At 40.8% G+C, this 19,465-nt stretch overlaps 2 protein-coding genes across 3 annotated transcripts in view; one reads left to right on the top strand and one right to left on the bottom strand.

Moving 5' to 3' along the window:
- UCHL3 (ubiquitin C-terminal hydrolase L3) overlaps nt 1-213 on the bottom strand; it is a 46,589-nt gene extending 46,376 nt beyond the window's left edge. Inside the window, exon 1 of the mRNA XM_010728725.3 lies at nt 152-213. The gene's annotated coding sequence lies outside the window, so the exon portion shown is untranslated. The remainder of the gene's footprint in view (nt 1-151) is intronic.
- Nucleotides 214-5,079: 4,866 nt separating this feature from the next.
- Nucleotides 5,080-16,491, top strand: COMMD6 (COMM domain containing 6). 2 transcript variants are annotated; one of them, XM_003203272.3, is made up of 8 exons: nt 5,080-5,248; nt 5,831-5,892; nt 6,762-6,827; nt 6,994-7,070; nt 7,613-7,781; nt 8,842-8,994; nt 9,832-9,921; nt 15,815-16,491. In XM_003203272.3, exons 1-7 carry the CDS (start codon nt 5,095-5,097, stop codon nt 9,880-9,882), a joined length of 732 nt encoding a protein of 243 aa, XP_003203320.3. In that variant the 5' UTR covers nt 5,080-5,094; the 3' UTR covers nt 9,883-9,921; nt 15,815-16,491. The 2 variants fall into 2 exon arrangements, with proteins under 2 accessions (XP_003203320.3, XP_010727028.2); XM_010728726.3 differs by lacking the exon at nt 15,815-16,491 and having other exon boundaries at nt 9,832-12,447.
- Nucleotides 16,492-19,465: the final 2,974 nt, after the last annotated feature.

The raw sequence follows: 19,465 nt of genomic DNA on the forward strand, positions 1-19,465 counted from the left end.
GCGCCCGGCGCCGCCTCGCCTCAGCACTGGCCCGGGGCCGCGCCACCCAGCCGAGCGAGACCGGGGAGAGCCGCGGGGGAAAGCAGCCCTCCCGCACCCCCACGCACAGCTCGCCCGCCCTGCCGAACAGCCAAGCGAGACGCCCCACAACCTGCTGAACGGCTTTCCCCGTGGATACTCCCGCACAACAACGGTCAGAAAATTTCCCTTTGACCCGCCCCTCGGCTCCCCCCGGCAATGGATTCTCCCAGTGGGACACAGGGTGGTGCCTCCACCGCCCCGCCCCGTGCTCCCTCCCTCTGGAACCTGCGCAGCGAGCGGCAGCCACGGGGGGACGCCCTAACGGCGCTGCGCCCCACAGCCGCCTCCCGCCCCCTCCGCTCAGAGAGGGCCTTGAGCCCGGCGGCAGCAGCTACTATTGGAACGGAATAGTATTTAAGGTCCCTTCCGCAGTTCCGTGGTTCCGTGTTCATCAGCAGGGCAAAGCCGTAAGAAAAGGAATGCGGAGTTGAAAAGAACAGTGTTTAAGAAAACACATTCGCAGAAATGCAGCAATCACAGAGGATGGTGGGACTTTTTAAAGGGTTCAAAAGGAATCTGTTTTACGGTGCACTCAAAGCAGTGGCAGCAAGTTGCCTCACTCCAGTAGTGAGCCCCATTTTCTCTTCTAAAGCTGTGAATCCTCTCAAGTCTTCCCACCTCAGAAGCATGTATGGTCTTCTTGCCCTTTTGGCTAAGATCAAGTGAAGTATAATACAGGTAGATGGATGGAGTGCTGGTAGCCAGGTGCCTACCTCCTGCCCTCTGCTTGGAGCACTGCCAGCAGGCAGCCAGTGGGAGGCAAGAAGCTGTAAGAAGAAAAAGCAGCCACACCAATGTCCTTTCAGTGGACTGCAAGGGAACTGCCACCTGCTCGTCATCATGGGGTCAGAGTGCTTGAGAGAACAGCTGCACATTCATTTCATAGGGTGGATGCCTGGAAAAGCTTTTTATGATAGCCTTAATCTGGACTGCCAGGCCCATCCAGCTTTCACTGCCATGAAGAGATTCAGAGCAGCAGGTGCCAGTGGCTGAGCTGTGTTTATGCCCAGATTGAGCAGACAGGGTGTAGCAAAGAGATGCTGTGCCAGTTTACAGGCAAACCACAATCCCACAAGAGCAAGAGGGAGTATAATGAGAGCAGTGTAACTCCGGAGACAGAGTAGCAAGGTAACAGGAGGCCAGGAGAGGCAGGGGTTCTAGACACCACACAGCTGAGGCCCTGGCATTGGAGAAATGCAGCTGGTACCAGAAATGCTTTCTGCCTTCTGTCTGAAGAGCTATATGCAGAACTTCATGTAGTTCTTTAGTGAGAGCTGATGTAAATAGTGCCCTATTCTGTACATTACATTTGTGAAATGGAGTAAATTACCTAGTTTTTATTTTACCCTTGTTACTAGTAAGCAGAACTATTGTTACATGCCTGTGCCTGAACATTCTCTATTGACCTATAAATAACATCATAGTGCATCTCTTTAGCAATCCAGTCTATTGCTGGCTCATAGGATTTGTCTCTTTCTATACAAAGTGTCTGCTCACATTAAGCTCTCAGTCCTTTTCTAGCTAGAAAATGGGCCTTTACTCTCAGTTTGCAGTCACAGCCATTACCTATCTTCCTCTGCCACACAAAAGCTTCAGAAATTATACTTACAAAAGGCAGAGCTGTCTAAATACAAGTTAATACTGTGGATGGACTGACTACCTGAAATCATTAAATACTTAACCACCTTCTTCTCCAAATTCAAAGAACTATGCATATGTTTGCAGACAATACTGAATTAGAGGAGCTGTTAACTCCCTGGAGAACAGAGAAACCTCACAGAGAGATCTTGTCAAATTGGAGGGCTGGGAAATCAGCAAGTGCATGCAGTTCAACAACAGCAAGCACTGGATTTTGCATCAGGATATCCGTATGGACTCGGGGCAGGGAGCTGGAGAACAGTCATGCAGAAAGGGATGTGGGGGTGCTGGTTGACAGCAGTCAGCAGTGTGCCCTGGCAGCCAAAAGGGAGAGCCATACTCTGGGATGCATCAGGCCCAGTGCAGCCACCAGGTGAGGAGAGAGGTTGTCCTGCTCTGCTCTGTGCTGATGTTGCCTCACCTTGCAGGTGAAGCTCTACAATAAAGTGCACGTTTGGGCACTACAATCTAAGAAGGATATAAAGCTATTAGAGAGCATCCAAAGGAAGGTGAAGGGTCCAAAGAGCAGGATGTGTGAGGAGCAGCTGAGGTCTGTTCAGGCCGGAGCAAAGGAAGCTGAGGGGAGGCCTTGTGGCAGACTACAGAATGGCATGGAGCTGCATCAGGAAAAGGTTCTGCACCAGAGGGTGCATGGGTACTGAACAGGCTCCCCAGGGCAGTGGTCATGGCACTGAGCTGCCAGAGTTCAAGGAGCGTTTAGACAATGCTCTCACACATAGGGTTTGGATTTTAGGTGGTCCTCTGTAGAGCCAACAGTTGGTCTTGGTGATCGTCAGTCCTTTCCAAATGAGGGCATTACATGATTCTGTATCTATGAAAATAATCCCAAAACAAATCAAATTTTCAGCAAATGATTTGGAATGATTCTATAATTACCAAACCATCAGCACATTCAACTTCACATTATTTCCACATCTTGGAAAGTGAATGAAAAATAACAAATATTAGTCATATTGCTAAAGGCACTAGTGAGAGACTTGATTAAATTGTAATATTAATAGCGTGTAAACTTCAGCAGATAACATAGAAAAGTATTTAATAGTTAACTAAATTAAGAACAAAAAGATTGTTAAGTCATGTCCCAGCTATCACAGGCAGATCTTACCTGCATGAACATTGCAAGTGTTGTGACAGTCATGAGGTCATAAAAACACATATTTATAAAAAATATTTGGACACTTTAATTAGATACTTTAAAAGGGAGAGGCTACGTACCATAATGTATAAAGTTCATAAACACACATATCGTGTTGCACAATAATTTCCTGTTGCTTGAAATATATTCTAAATTATTTCATTTAAATTTACTGGAAATAGATAATTTTAAACTAGGCAGCAATACTGTGCGACGAGGTACATTTTACTCATCAGTCACAAACAGTCTTACTGTGGATCTAACAAAACTGTAGCATTGTAACATAGAAAAAAATGCTAAAAAGTAAAACTGATTACTAGGAAAAAAATCTAAGTATATTTACTATTGTTAAAAGCTGGCACTGTTGAAGGATCTGTGTTGTTTTAGGGTTTCACTTGCATGCTAAACTTACTGCATTCAGCGGGCAAACATCACTAAAGATGGCTCTAGCTGCAGTTTTATAAAAAGTGTCTATTTTCCCATTGAACTGAAGACCCAATTGACCTACGCAAATCATTAGTGGACTGCAGTTCACTCACAGATGAACAGATTCAATGATCCACCTGCATAAAGTGTAGTTGCTTGATGTATCTGTAACAAGCCCAGTACACCCTATGTTCTGCACACAAACTCAATAGGACATGATTAATATACCCAATACTGTTAATTCCTGGAGAATACAAACAAAACCCAGTGCAGGTTAATAACAAACTAAATGGAATTAACAGCCTGCTGCATCAACCATGTGTGATTTGTGCAGAAATCGCCTCACCAATCTGTTCCCGGGAAGATCATGGAACAGATCCTTCTGGAATATATGTTGAGGCACATGAAAAACAAGTAGGTGATCTGAGACAGACAGCATGGCTTCACCGAAGGCAAATCATGCCTCACCAATCTGGTTACCTCCTATGATGGAGTGACGATATCAATGGACCATGGAAGGTCAACTGATGCTATTTACTTGGAATTGTGCAAGGTTTTTGAAGTGGTCCCGCACCACATCCTTATCTCTAAAGTGGAGAGATACAGAATCAGAGGAGATTATTCAGTGGATAAGGAATTAGTTGGAAGGTAGCAGCCAGAGGGCTTTGGTAAATGGTTCTGTGTCCGGGTGGAGGCTGGTGGTGAGTGGTGCCCCACAGGGGTCTGTCTTGGAACCTGTTGGGATCTTTATCAGTGACACAGATGATGGGATTGAGTGCATGCCCAGCAAGTTTGCTGATGATACCAAGCTGTGTGATGCAGTTGACACAATAGAAGGAAGGACTGCCACCCAGAAGGACCAGGAGTGGCTTGAAAAGTGGGCCCATGTGAACCTAATTAAATTCAACAAACCCAAGTGCAAGGTTTTGCACTTTCGTCGTGGCAATCCCTGATATTTGTACTGACTGGAAGAAGAACACATTAAGAGTAGCTGTGCTGAGAAAGACACAGGGGTCCTGGTAGATGAAAGACTTAACATGAGCCAACAGTGTGCACTTGCAGACCGAAAGGCCAACAGTATCCTGGGCTGCATCAACAAAGGGGGGTCAGCAGGAAGAGGGAGGAGATTGTCCTTTTTTACTCTGCCCTTGTGAGGCCCCATCTGGAGTACTGTATCCAGGTCTGGGACCCCCAGTACAAGAAGGACATCAAGGTGCAGGAGCAGGTCCAAGGGAAGGCCACAGAGATATTCAGAAGGCTGGAGCACCACTCCTACAAAGACAGGCTGAAGGAGCTGGGCTTGTTCAGCATGGAAAAGTCTGGGGAAACCTCACTGTGGCTTTCCAACACTTAAAGAGAGCTTATAAAAAGGAGGGAAATCAACATTTTACATGGGCAGATAGCAATAGGACAAGGAGGGGGAAGGAGAGGTTGAATTAAGAGGGGAGATTTGGATTAGATGTCGGAGAAATTTTCACTGTGACAACAGTGAGCTGCTGGAACAGGCTGCCCAGAAAAGCTGTGGATTTCCCTCACTGGAGGTGTTCAAGAAACATGCAGATATGTCATTAAAGGACATGGGCTAGTGAGCATGGTGATGATGGGTTGGCAGTTGGACTAGATGATCTTAGTGGTCTTTTCCAACCCTAACGATTTTATGACTCTAGGAGGACCCCAAGCTCCCTCCCCATGCCTGCCCTGAGCTGTTGGGCGACGCCCAGGGAGCAGGAGGCTGAAGAGGCGCCAACACACAAACCCCACCCTCCCAGAGTCTGGCGCTGAGAAAACAGCGCATGCTTCTCAGCCGCCTGCCTCGCTCCGCACCCGTCTCGCTCGGAGCCAATCAGAGCGCCGAACGCTGTGTGGCGGAAGTGGGTTCTCGTCGGAATCGCGGTGCTATGGCTACTGGCTCTGCTGTGCTGCTGACGCGAGCTCTGGAGGCGCTGGGTGAGGGGACTGGAGCTGAGGGGAAGTGGGAAAGAGCCCAGCCCCGGGTCTGCGGGTTAGCGGGAAGACTGGCTGGGGGTTCCTAGTTCTCGGTGGGTCGCGCCGATGAGAGCCTGTTCCTCAGGTAGCGGTGCGGCCTGTTTCCAAAGGGCCCTGGGGAGCCTGGTGCTCCTCCAGCGGCTTACAGGGGGTGTCTGCTGCCGGGAGGAGGCCCGGTCAGGGTCCCTCTTTCGGCTGCGGTGAGCTGAGCTCGGGGGCAGCAGTTCATTGCTGCTGGTCCTCAGTGCCTGAGAACAGCTCTGGGCCTGCCCGGCTTTCGGGGAAGTTTTTGCAGAAGGGGACTTTTTGTTTGACAGTAGGGCTGACAAACTGTGCAATTGCATAGGCTCTGTTTGGGACTCTGAGTTATCTGTCATTCCCATTCTTGATCTGTTAATATAACTCAGGATAAAGTCCGTTAAATAAAGCTCTGCTCTTGAGGTAAATAAAACCATGCAAGCCTATGAATTCTACAAAGATGAGTTATTACTAATAACTAAGTCAAGGGACTTGCTTCTGGTCACTACTGTTTGTGTCTTTCAGATGTCGGTGGTGGTGCAGCAGATAAAATTAATTTGATACCTCAAGACTTCTTTGCAGAACTAGTAAGTAGAACAGTAACGGGGATATGGAAGGGTTTCAGGCACACAGACCCCAGCAAACCTCCTTCAGCTTGCTGCTTTCTGCATGTTGCAAAGTGGACCTTATGTGTATATGACATAGGTTTACGTGAAATAGACCAGTCCTGCCAGAGCAGAGGAATGGCTTAAAGTTTGTTTTCATTACAGAAGACATTTAAGGTTTTGGTTTTGTTTGTTGTCTTAATGAGATGTAAAGCTTGATAGTCCAGAAAAAATTCAGCTTCTCTGTATCATAAAGCATTGTGCACTTGAAGAAGAAGGCTATTCATTAGTATGAAAATGGCATATTAAGAAACAAAATGTGAGGTAATACTGAAAAGTTTTGAATTAGTTGATTTTTCTTGGGCTTGATTTTGATTTCAGTTGCTTACATGATCTTATTTTTCGTTTTCTATTTAATACTTCATCCTGTTGTCCATTTTTATGTCAGCCAGTTTTCGTTGCTGTTGTAATCTCCAGGTATTAAAATGACTATTTACAAGGGTGAATAGTGATAGAACAAGGGGGAATGGAATGGTTTTAAACTGAGACAGGTGAGGTTTAGGTTAGATATTAGGCGGAAGTTTTTCACTCATAGGGTGGTGGTGCAATTGAACAGGTTGCCCAAGGAGGTTGTGGATGCCCCATCCCTGCAGGCATTGAAGGCCAGGCTGGATGTGGCTCTGGGCAACCTGATCTAGTGGTTGGTGACCCTGCACATAGCAAAGGGGTTGAATCTAGATGCTTTTTGTGGTCCTTTTCAACTCAGGCCATTCTATGATTCTTTTCAAACTTGCTCATCTAGTTAATTAAAACACGCTTTGAAAATATTTTCAAATTTATTTTCTTTGCAGTGTGAGCAGATAATTCAACATCTGAACCATAAGATTCCAGGTGTAAATACAGTTGAAATGTGTCAGGTAAGTTTGGATATTAGCACTTAAAAGCAAACATAATAGTGGTATGTATTGTGATGTATACATTCTGCAAGTCAAATTATTTGTGTGTGCATATGTATGTATTTATAAGAAAATTTTTAAACTCAAAAGTTGTTACCACTTAATTATTTGATCATCCTGTCTTTAGAGACTGCAAACATCTGGGATTGAGGTTAATGTTGGTGACCTGGCAAAAATAACTAACACTGTGTCCTTTTTGTTTAGGTAAGCACACAGTAATTTATATTTTCCTTATCTTTTTTTTTCCCTTCATAGTAACCTAATAGCAGTATTACAACGTAACATCCAAAGCATGTATGAAATAAAATGATTTGGGAAAAGGGCTTAGTTTGTGTTCATAAGGTTAAAAAAGTGTAGTACCTACATACATAGACTCAGTAACTACAAAAATAGACAGGAAATTGTTCTTCTTAGAACCTGTCTGTAAGCTTTGGAACCAGAGTGTTTTTCTCTCTCTTTTTATTTTTTTTTTGCTTGATATTTTCATGGGAGTTAATTGAGTAGTGCTTTTTGCGGCCTTTCCTCTAGACTCACTGCCTTTTCATTTGGGAGTTTATTGCATCATTTGACTCCTGTTAGTGCGAATTATACCATTGCCTGGAGGTCCTTAAATACCTCTTGGTGTTTCTTAAATTGCTTCTAAATGTTTAATTAAACTGCTACATTTCAAAGTTAATAATACTGGTGAATAGTCTTAAATTCTTGGAGAATTAAACAGATATGGTGTTGTTTGGATTTTCCTATAGCACAGCTGCCAGGAACAATCTTTCTACGGAGGAGCTCATCACTGCCTTGAGCAGCACAGTCAACACGCTGCCTAAACATGCGATACAGGTTATTCGTCATATATGGAATGAGCAGGGCAAATCTGTTGGTGTGTCAGAAGATAAAGGAAATATGACCACAGTGGGCCAGGTAACTAGACAATACAGTGCATTTGAATAATGATTTTTCAGAATTGGCAGTGCTTCATTGTGCCTTTTGTATTGTCAAGCACAAAGCAGTATCTTGATTGCCCAGAAGCTATCTGTGCGTTGCCAGATTTTTGACAAGATAGAGAAGTATATACAATAAAGGACACTGAAATCCTGTCTCATATTTCTTCTTGGATGATAAATAAACATTTCATAGTGCTGTTAGGGAAGGTGAGTGGCAGTTAGTATAGCAGACAATAGTACTAGCTATTTATGTAAATAGGTCTTAAATGTTATTTGAATTATTCTTTAGAGTTGATAGCATCAGCACTTGAATTTGTTATTCTTTGTCTCCCTTAAGTTTAAGCTTTATTTTAAAGATACCTTCTGCCAATCTCCAGCATTTCTTTTATTTGTTAAGAAAATAAGTGTTCATATGCATTTTGAGATTTTTCTTAACACCAACAGTTAGGAGTATAGAATTAGAAAAAATAATGAGAAGAAGAAATCTTTGTTTGAAACTGGATAGTAAGCTTCTGAAAGCTCACCTTACTTCTTTGTTAAATACTTCTATCTGTTATGAAAGGGTAAAAATGATAACTGATGCAGTCTGAAATGTGTTTACAATGTTCTTTATATAAAACAGTTACTGATAGTTTCATTTTTTTTTCAGTTATTGCTTCTGTAAAATTTTTGTGTACTCTGAGGTTTTTCTCATGTTTCCATTTGATTTAGAAGATTCTAAATAGAACATGTCAAAAAACACAAATGATATACAAACCAAGTGAACTCTGTGACTTAAGCTTCTATTCCTAAAACTTCTTGAATATTGTAAGTATTTTACAAAGTGAAATAGATTAAGTGAAATGAATTATCATTTTTCTTTCCACTACTAAAGGGAACAGCAGATCAGAATAATATCTGACTGTGTATGTTTATTTCCTATTTGGATATGGACTCTGAATATCCTATATTGTCTATCAAAGCATCTGACCAAAACTATAGCAATAGTAGGCTAGATTTCTTTAGTACTCTTTCCGATAATTTTTTTTTCTCTGCAGTTTGTAGATATTAAATGGAAACTGGGAGTTGCAATGAGCTCTGACACCTGCAGGTCTCTGAAGTATCCGTATGTCACGGTGACGCTAAAAGTAGCAGACCCCTCAGGACAAATAACCAACAAATGTTTTGAAATGACAGTCCCACAGTTCAAGGTCTGTAATCCTGTGTCATCCCTTGTCATTTGATTCAGTCCTGTTGGTGACATAGTTGTGAAAAAGCAAATGTGTACTTTATATATACTTGTCGTGCTTACTAATATGGAAACTGAAAGACTAAACACGAAATAATTGTTTAAAATACTGACGTACCTATTTTGTGGCATTTAATTCTGCGCCACTTAGCCTAAAATTTTAATTCAGCAGCAGTTTGTTCTCTTACACTTTGGCTTAGCAGAAAAGGCAGATCTAAAAGTGTCCTCAATTCCATCCCTCTGCCTTACCAAAAACGGTGAGTATTCTGATTCTGTGAAATTGCTAACCTCAGGTTAAGTCCTGGCAGTTGGACAGAAGGGAATTTAAGGAAGGTATTATGAATTCTTAAGTGTTCTGAAATCTTGTATTCCATCTGGTTGAAACCTATTTCATAGTTTGCTATTCAGCTAATATGAGAAAGGGATGCTTGCTCTGTGGGAGAAATATGGATTATTTCAATTGGGAATAGAAGTGTTTGCCTGAGAAGTATTTAGGTTTTGTTTTGTTTTTTCTTTTGCGGTTTAGCAGTTATTTCAAGTGTTTTCCCATAGCATCTTCTCCTATCAGTAAGCACAGCCATACAAATAATCCATCATACGTACAACTGAATAGTTAATGCATCCAGATAACAACCATCTCACAAAAAGAAATGTTCAAACTTCCAGTTCAACGTGCAGATTGTAACTGGAGAAAGAACGAATGTGAGAAACAAAGTGATTTTGCCTAATGTGGTAGTTTGCACTTAAGTTCAGGCTTTTCTTTGTGCAACTAAAATTTACATTAATTCTTGCATTTCAGAACTTCTTCAGACAGTTCAAGGAAATGGCCGCTGTTCTTGAAACAGTTTGAACAGAACTGTTACTGAAATTTTTGAGAGATTTGTATCAGGTAAACTTCCTGTTGCAAAGGACATATAGTGCCATTGTTCAGCAAGGCATGTATCCTTATCCTTTTGATGGGTATTTGTCACAGTCATCCTTACATAGCTGTGAAGTTTTCTTCACTTCTGAATACTTGAAGCCAATTCTGTTTATAAAATGATCAGCTTGGTTCATCCTGATAAACGAAAGATCAGGCTCTGTACAGAAAAATGCCACTGTAGACTTTTTACTCACTGAGAGTGAAAAACTACATTTAAGAAATACAGAAAGATGTGAAAATGTTAATTTGACTGAGAAGATACTAAGAGATGTTAATGTGGGATTTACACAGTTTGGTCTGTAAAATTGAGATGTGGTTGGAATCAACAGTAATATTAACTGTGTGGAGTATATGAAATTACACATGGCAAGAATAGAATTATTCTTGAAGAATAGCAATGTCAAGTAATTAATTGCAGGCATTTGCACACCAGGTTTCAGTTTTCTTTTAAATGGAGTATGCACTTGTCCTAGTGGCTTGACTATTTTGAATACTTACTTCTCACCACCCAAATTTCTGAAAATTAAATTTCCCTGGAAACCTACTTTTTTCTCTGAAATGAAGCCTGGAGGTTAGTTTCAAATATAGGAAGAAAGTTGAATTTAATTCCGGTGCATTTTAATGTGTTTTTTCCTCTGCATTTAATCCAGCTCTAATCTGTGGCAGTCTGCTTGATGTTCTTCTTAGCAGCCTGATCTCTGATTAAATTAAAATATTGATGTGGCTGCCTCATTCTGTGCTCTGAACTAGAAAAACGGGGAAGAGGCTTAAAAGTTCAGGTTAGTGCATTAGTCATACACATCAGAGAAATGACTATACTAAAAGTCAACAAGTGTTTGGCAGGAGTCTGGTGGACTGTGTTGCTTTCTCACGCAGAAAATGTCCTAACCAGTAAAATTTTGACTTTGATTCTGAAGGCGAATGGGGACATTTTCAAAGGGAGAGTGAATAAATGTAGTATGCTTGCATTTCATTTTTTCTTCTGTTTAACCTTTAAAACTAGAAATATAGCGGGGTTTTAAAAAACACTACTGTTGCATTTCAAGACTTGCTGGTGATGTAGTAAGGCAGATAAATCTGAAGAGAGACAATTCACGCTGATAAGCTGCTGGAATTTATGCCGTGGCTTCAGACTAAGAAGCAGTGTTTTGGGACAGATCTTTACATAAGAACATCTGCCTTTTCTAATGCACATAAATAGTTTATTAACTTTTCTTAGAAGCTGGCTGAACATCAGTGATGCAAGTTTTGCCCACCTTTGTCTCATGAAAATGGACTGCAACACAGAGCAGACTGCAGTTCTTCCTATACACTCCCACTCTATAAGCATTATGCATAGTACATAAAAACAGTACTTGGAGTTACTTAGATCTCAAATAAATTAAACATTGTTGTCTTTAACAAAAGACAGTAGAAGCTTTGGCCATCAATCCTTCCTTTGTGCTGCAGAAGTCAAAGGTATTTGCTTCATGGCAGGGGAGAGCAGAATGTTTTTCTATTGACCCTGTCAGTAGAGTGCCACAGGGTGGCAAACTGGAAGTCTTATCCTCAGGCCTTTTCCCTTATCAGATTACAAGGTTTGAACATGGTGCAAAAAATCGTCTCTGTGTATGGAAAAGTGATATGAGCATCTGATATTTTTCATTGTTTACTTTTTTTGAAGTTGAAATGTAGGTCTTCTGTAGCCAGAAAATATTGTAATGCCGTAGCCTAGTGAATTAATTGGCTTTAATCACTGTAAGAATTCCAGAACTTGTTGTTTGTGTTTTTATTTTGTAAAGCTGGAGATTACAAGTACTTCCATTTGTTCTAGTGCACTTAATTTTTCATATAGCTGGAAAAATTTGTGCCTTCTCTAGAACTGGATGGAAGATTTAGTTTAGTTAGTCTTAGCTTCTAGAAACAGCAGTTTAGTACATTCTGAAAGATGATGAGGAAAAGTTCAGTTACCATTCTTGTTTGGCCCGTAACCAAGGGGGAAAAAAACAAAAAACAAAACAACAAAAAAAGCTTCTGAAGAGTGTAACTGTTATGTTTTTTTCAAATTATATGTTCCAGATGTATTAATGAATATTTTTGAAGCATCGTTGCACTCTTATCAAGTTGGAGGGCTGGGTGGAAATTGCCTAGGCATGTGTGATACGCCAGCACAACTGTCTGAGAATTTTGAGGTGTTCGTGAACACCTAGGAGGTGTGATTAAAAGCTGGCTCTGTACTCAAACTTGTTTGTCCTGATCAGTATCTGTAGGAATTCCTATACTGAGTAATGGAAGAACTACGTATTTTATTTTAAAAGCGAATACTTGGCAGGTTAGCAATATGAACGTGTTTAAACAAGCTCTTGAATTGTTTGTTGACATGTGCAGGAGCCAGATCTTTTCAAAGAGAATTGGATGTTCCTGATGTGTTCCTAATTGTACTTGTTGATTGAGACAAAATTGTTTAACACATATTTTTGTAAGTTCACAAACATTCATTAAACATAGAGGTAACAAAAATAAAAGATGGTCTGTTTTTTTGTTATAAGCCTACTGCATGGAAGTCTGTCTCTTAAATACTGGAGAAAGTCTGAATATATGAAGAAAGGTTGAGGGAACTGGGCTTGTTTAGCCTGGAAAAGAGAAGGCTTCAGGGAGGCCTCATTGTGGCCTTCCAGTACTTGAAGGGAGCATATAAACAGGAGAGGGAATGACAGTTTATAAGGTGCATAGTGATAGGACAAGGGGGAGTGGTTTTAAACTAAGACAGGGAGACTTAGGTTAGATATTAGGAAGAAGTTTTTCACTCAGAGGGTGGTGACGCTCTGGAACAGGTTGCCCAAGGAGGTTGTGAATGTACCCATTCCTGGAGGCATTCAAGACCAGGCTGGATGTGGCTCTGGGCAGCCTGGTCTAGTGGTTGGGGATTGAAACTAGCTGATCATTGTGGTCCTTTTCAACCCAGGCATTCTATGATTCTATGATACTGCTATAGGTAAAGTTAAAGACCAGACTATGTCTAAGCTTCTTTCCTTATTAAGTTAGGATGAGGTTCAGACAACTGCAGTCATTCTGTCGGAAAGTGGTAATGTTGCTGAGAAGTATGTGCAGGCTGTAAGGAATATTTGTATCAATTACAGCTAGACAAATGCTATATGCACTGCATACAAGTGGGTTTCTTTCCTTATGTGTATTTAGGACACAAATGTGCAGTTTTTCTTTTCAACGATTTCCCAGAACAGGGTAAGAGGAAGGAAAATGGAGAGAAGAAAGGGTATTACCCAGTAAACAAAACCAAGGGAGGGACTAATGAAGGAATCTCCTGGCAACAGCTCTGTCTTCAGTGTGTGTGGCACTTTTTTTTCCTGCATTATTTTCAAACACACCAATCCCTTTGTTATTTACTATACAAACGAAAAAAAGCTCACAGAAAGGATAAATGACTCCAGTCGTTTCTGTGCGCTACTGCTGTATATATTTAGCTGCAGGTCACGGCCAATGGAAAAACTGTGTATAAGTCACTTGGTTTTTGCTTCCAGTGAATTGTGCTGGCCATTCTTTAACCGTGTTTCAGAAGTATGTTCACAGTGAACAAGGTTATTTACCTTACCCATCCCCCTTTATTACTAATAATCTTTTTTTACTTTTCTGTTTTCAGTTTTTTTTCACTGCATTTGTATCCTGGGAGTTACGCTAGCTTTGACCCACTAAAAATAAAAGTAGAGAGATGCTCTGTGGAGAGAAAGAACTGTTTCTTCTTTCTGTTTGCTCTCTTCCTTAGCATATGAGCGCTTTATTACCCTCTTACTGTGAGTACAAGGAGAGGGCAGTTTCCAGCACTTTACAGAAAACGGGGTTATTCTGCTTAGCTTTTGCAAGTACCAGAACATTGTAAAGAATTGCTTGAGTCATTTAATCTACCTGCAGAAAAAATGCCCCATCTTTTGAGAAGTATTGCAGCAGCTGAGGGACTTAAAGTTCAACAGCCCCTATCCTATCCAATACTCTGTGGTTGACTTTTTCCCTTTTTCTTCTGTAGTGACACTAATTTTACAAATATCATACGATTCTTGGTGGCACTGCTAGCTTAATGGACCCTCAGTTTGTTTAGGAATTTGACTCTATGCAGGTTGGTGTATGATGTTCAGAGTGCCTAGAGCTAGGTGTAGTATTCATGGTATGTTGCTTCATTGCTCCCTTCTTAATGCCTATAGGAGGCACTTCATAAACAACTGAATTTGTCACTGTGGACTTTTGTTCAAATGTTTGCTTCTACCACACGGCACTGTCGATACATATTTATCCACCTTTTCTCATAGCACTGGAGTTGTGCATGGGATTAGTGGGATGATGGTTGGCACTTTGGTATGCCCAGTTCTGGATTTTTGGGAAGACTTTGACTGTTATAGAGACTTTCTTAGAGGAAGGTGGAAAAGTGAGCTGCCATTTTAACTGAGCTTCTGGGACATGTCTCTACTCAGGATCTTGTGTTATTGAGAAAGTAATAAAGCTGAGGCTGCTGCCGATCTTCTTAGAGATGGCTGATTGTGTTTCTTCTTTGCCCCAATTTTGTCCAGTGACAGATTACATTTCATCTGACTTAACTATGAGAACTGCTTCTGTCCATTATGTGTAGGTGCCAGCTTCCAAATATTGTTAGTGTTTACGTTACAAAATATGTTTATAAGCTGGGTATTTCTGTTTCAATTTTGTACTTCACATACTTAGTTTTAAGACAGTAACCTTTATGTGTGTAAAACAAAGGGAGAATTCTATTACTTGATGTAATGCGTGTTTGTTATACAGTGTTGTTTTTTAAGATGAAATTATAGCGTTGGTCACAAGGTGGCACTGCTACATGCAGTCTTAGTAATCTTTTGGGAGTGTGACAAGGGGGTAAAGATTTCTTGTTCTCTGCTTATAATGTAAACTACATACTCATTTTATTGTAATTTCCATGCTACTTTTTGCATTTTATGGAAGTACTTAACTTTTGCGTTAATTAACAAATTAAAAAAATTTCCAGCAACACAAAGAAATTTCAGCTTGTTACTAATAACAGAATTACATTCCATACATTCTGTATTTGCAGTAGCTCAGGACAATAGTTTTTAATTCTACATTATACTTCTGCATTATGACTTGCTCTTCAAATTGTATCAAATTATGATTTTACTGAGATCTATTATAGTTTCATTTTTCTTTTGTGTATATATGTCTCTCAGATTTTTCTAGACCAGTATCTTGTTCATAGAATAATGACTGGCATTTTTCTATTCAAAGTTTTCATGCATTTTAACCACTCTAACATTGTTCCTCCATATTTTGTTATGTAGCTTTTCAGTGTTTTTATGCCATTTTCCTTACTAATGTGCTTCTCAGCCATGCAGGTCTTTGTATTGCTTAATTCCATTTCTGAATTACTTCTGAATCTGAAAGGTAATATTCTGATGTTTCTGCCACTACTGAATTTGGTAGCCATTTTTCTGGTTTGTTAAAGGGCCAGAATTTCAGCATTCCTGGTGTCTAAGGTGTATGTTTTTAAAGAAAAAAAAAATTCACCTGAGAGCTAGGACACATTAAAGCAAAGTGAGCTTTTCTCTTCTGAACTGGTAAGTAGTAGATGCTGTAGCCATGCATGAAGCTTGAGAGAGGTGCTTAAAAGTTTACATTGGAAATGAGGAATGGAATTGTCTCACCTGAATCACTGGTGTGCAGTACTGTTCTCACAGTTGAGAATGTGGGAAGAGGGGAGATACTCAGCAGTTGACAGAGTCAAGACAACAGATGTTGATTTACCTACAGTGGAGTCAAGGAAGACTAAAAAGAGAATTAAGAGATTCCAATCTGTTCTCTGCCCTTTTTTTTTTTCTTTTGGCAGCTACATTGACACTGTTCTTGGTATTGTGTTGAGACTGCAGGTGTCCTGTATTTCATGGTAAGCTTTACCTTATCTCACCAGATATACAATTGAGTTATGAAGTAAGATTTTAGTGTTGGTACAGTGTTGAAGTAATAAGGGCATTTGCATTTTCCTCTTGAGTAAATAAAATTTGTGACAAATTGTGATAAAATATTGTGATAAAATATTGTACAATCAATAGGTGTACAGAGGTTAGGCTAAATAGGATTATCACGGTGGGAAAAATAATAAATGGAAAATACTCACCAATGCTCTGCTTCTTCTACTACTTGAACATTGTGCCTAGTGCGCAGACGCTGTCTCCCCCAAATCAGCTACTAACTGGGCAGCTTGTTGAATCACAGCCTCTGAGGCCACCAGGGGGTTTAATATGGAAACTAAGGACCCATAAAGATGGGAAGGGGCCTGCTATAAGATAAAATCTCGCATACCTGCTGAAAACCTTACCATATCTGGGCTTTTGAACAAGTCTTCATATATTCGTGAGGCTAAGTAGGATTATCACGGTGAAAGATAATAAATGGAAAATGCTCACTGATGTTGTAGGCTCGCAATAAACTCCACAAGGACCAATCTCCAGAAAGAGATCCTTCCTCAGTGGCAGTCAGCACTTAAATGGGATCTAGGAGAGGTGGAGTCAGGCTCCACTCCTTCCAGTGGCACAGGTGAATTGCCTTCACCTGTGCTCTCGCAGCTGACTCATTGTTTGCCTCAGGTGGTCAATCAGAGGTTCAGGCTGTGATCAACAGTTCTGATACATATATAAAGTCAAATTGCTCTTGTCTTCCACAGTATCTCTTCTTTATTGTTTCTGTACTCCATCACTGATTTGTTAACCTTTCTGTCTTGTGATTTATCCTTCGATATGTGGAATAATCTTAAGATAAAAAAATGACAGTAAGTCCTACTGTCTATGTCTGAGGAGATGAAGGTAATGAGGATCAATTCCAACTCATGTAGAGAGGTGGGGTTAATCAGGAAAAGTCAGCTCCACCAGCAGATACTCTCTTCTTCCTCCTTTTCCCCACTTAAGTGTATTTCCTCTTCATGTACGTATAGATATATGTATATATGTGTTGGTCCCACTTCCAGTAGGAAAGTAAACATCCATTACATAAAAAGAGAAATAATTGGGATTCTGGAAGTTCCTACTGTGAAAGTTGTTCTGTCTGCTGTAGTAACTAGCTTTGCAATTGGCCAAGCTGCTAGCAGACACCAAACTGTATCGAACAGTGGGGAAAGAAAATAGCTGAAAGCACGCTGATCTGTGTCATGGTTTTATGATTTTTGGTTATTGATATTCCACATCATACCATCATGTAGTGCACTGAGAGTTAAAGAATTAATGCTACAGTTCCAGGCACCGGTCTGGAAGAGAAGAAGAGCTACATCTCCTGGAAGACTTTGCATTCAGAGAGGAGATATAACCCCTGGCAAGGTCACCTGATGTCCCTTTTTCCTTTAGCTCTCTTCCCTGCTTCTTGCCTCAACTGCGCATCTCACCTCAGCGTATGGTGAGGCTTTCAGTTCTCAGACATTCTTTCTCTTATTATATTTATTTGGTTCAATTCTAATTATATTATAGTGTGTTATCCTGCATTCCGATACCATATTTAGTAAATTAGTTTTTCTCCTCAGATTGTTGCCACTGTTTTAAATTATTTGGGGTCCCCTGTTTTTCCAGAGGCATGGATCTGTGGATCCCTCCACCCCACTAGTCATGGAACTGGGTGAAACCAGCCCATAAACCGTTTGACATTCTTGGTGGAGAATGCAAGCAGAGGCTGCTTTTTAACTTTTAGAAAGAATCTCTCTGCTCTTGGAGAGTTTCCTTGGGAAAGTTTATCTGTTTCACAGGTGCTCACTAAAAAACTTGACTTTGAAAGTCCAGGCAGACTGTCAGTATTCTGGGATATTTGTAAACTTTGAGCACTGCTATCTTTCTTCTGTAAAGAGGAAAAAAAAATGATTCTATTTTCTCTTTTACAACTGTTTGCAGAGGGAGTTGCTAATTCTACAGAACTTGTGGTTTTTAAACAGCTCCCAGTCTCTTCCTTGAATCCTTTATGCAGTTTTTGAATGCTCATCCAATGATTATGATGATCAGTCAGTCTCCCTGAATGTACTGCTCATCATCTTACTCAGTATTTGTATTTATCATATTTTGAGGAAGGCTTCCCCAAAACCAGAGAATACTGAGTGGCAGGGAGAGTGGAGAGGTTTGGGAGAGAATTTAGAGTGTTGGACATCTTTGGTGTCATGGAACTTTACTCCTGAACACCTGACAGACCCTGAGAGCTTAAACAGATATTTGAGACAGGGATGTTGTGGCTCAGGCTGATCTGAGGAGGCACAGATAATTTGGGGCCTGGCTAATGCTTATCAGGCCTTATTCAATACTATCCCAGAGAGGGAGTTTCTGAAATTGAGAGAGAGTCTCCATGCTGAAAGAGAGTGTCTCAGAGCTGATAGGGAGAATCTCCAGGTCCAGAGACTCTATTTCTCCAGGCTGAAAGAGAGAGTTTTCAGGAGAGTCTCTGAGCCGAGATGGAGAATCTACGTGTTGAGAGAGTTTCCTAGTTAGGAGAGAGAATCTCAAAAACTGGCAAGAGTGTCTCCGAGCTGAGAAAGAAAGTCTCCAAGCTGCAGGGGAAGATCTCCAAGCTGAGAGAAAGTATCTCCAATCTCGATGAGACTCCCTTCAATCTAAACTCAACAGCTTTCAAACAGAACGAGACACCCTCCAAACTGAACAAGACAGCCTCCAATCTAAATTAAACAGTTTCCAAAACAAACAAGTTCAACTTCAGTCTCAATGAGTCATCCTTCGAGCTGAACGAGACTTCCTCTTAACCGAACAAAACAGACCCCGAGCTGAGCTGGAAAGTGAGAGCATTGAAACTGACCAATCTGATCAACCACAGGAGGCACCAGAAACAATGTCAGTTGCCCCTGTAAGAGGACTGAAAATGAAACTAAACTAACTTAGAACAGAAGAAAGGGGAGAAGTAGAAAGTAGAGAAAGCAGACACTGTAAGAGAAGAGGAGGAAAGAGGTCCAGAGGAGTAGCTCCGAGATCCAGGTGAACCGCCACTGAGTCCAGGGGAAAGGCCCTCAGTAAGATTACGGTCACTAACACTCAGGAGGGCAACAAGAAGTCCTGAAAGAGTAGGAGGTGAGCAAGACATTGTTACCATTACTGATCGATCTCTGAAAATGAATGAAATTCAAGGTCTGAGAAAAGACTAATCACCAATGTTGTGACTTGGAAAGCTGCTATGGTCAAATGTAAGCACACGAGACTTGAGATTAAGGAGAAGTTGTGGGGGAACTAGAATTTACTTGGTCTGCATCACGTATAGAAACTGCAGAGTCCACAGAAATTTACTATCATAAGTATATTATTTTTCAAAGAGTCTTCATAAACTCTTTTTCAAATAAAATGTAATATTCCTTTTTACTGGATTCAAACTCTGCTATGCCAGAAAGCTTCCTTGGGTAACTATTAAATAGAAACAACAAAAAAAAAGGATTTGTTTCTCAATCAAATGCATTTTTGGTGAGGGCAAATAAAATAATGCATAGTCTGTTTCAGTCAGTGCAACAGTG

This window comes from Meleagris gallopavo, chromosome 1 (genome assembly GCF_000146605.3).
Source record: "Meleagris gallopavo isolate NT-WF06-2002-E0010 breed Aviagen turkey brand Nicholas breeding stock chromosome 1, Turkey_5.1, whole genome shotgun sequence".
Taxonomy (NCBI): Eukaryota; Metazoa; Chordata; class Aves; order Galliformes; family Phasianidae; genus Meleagris; species Meleagris gallopavo.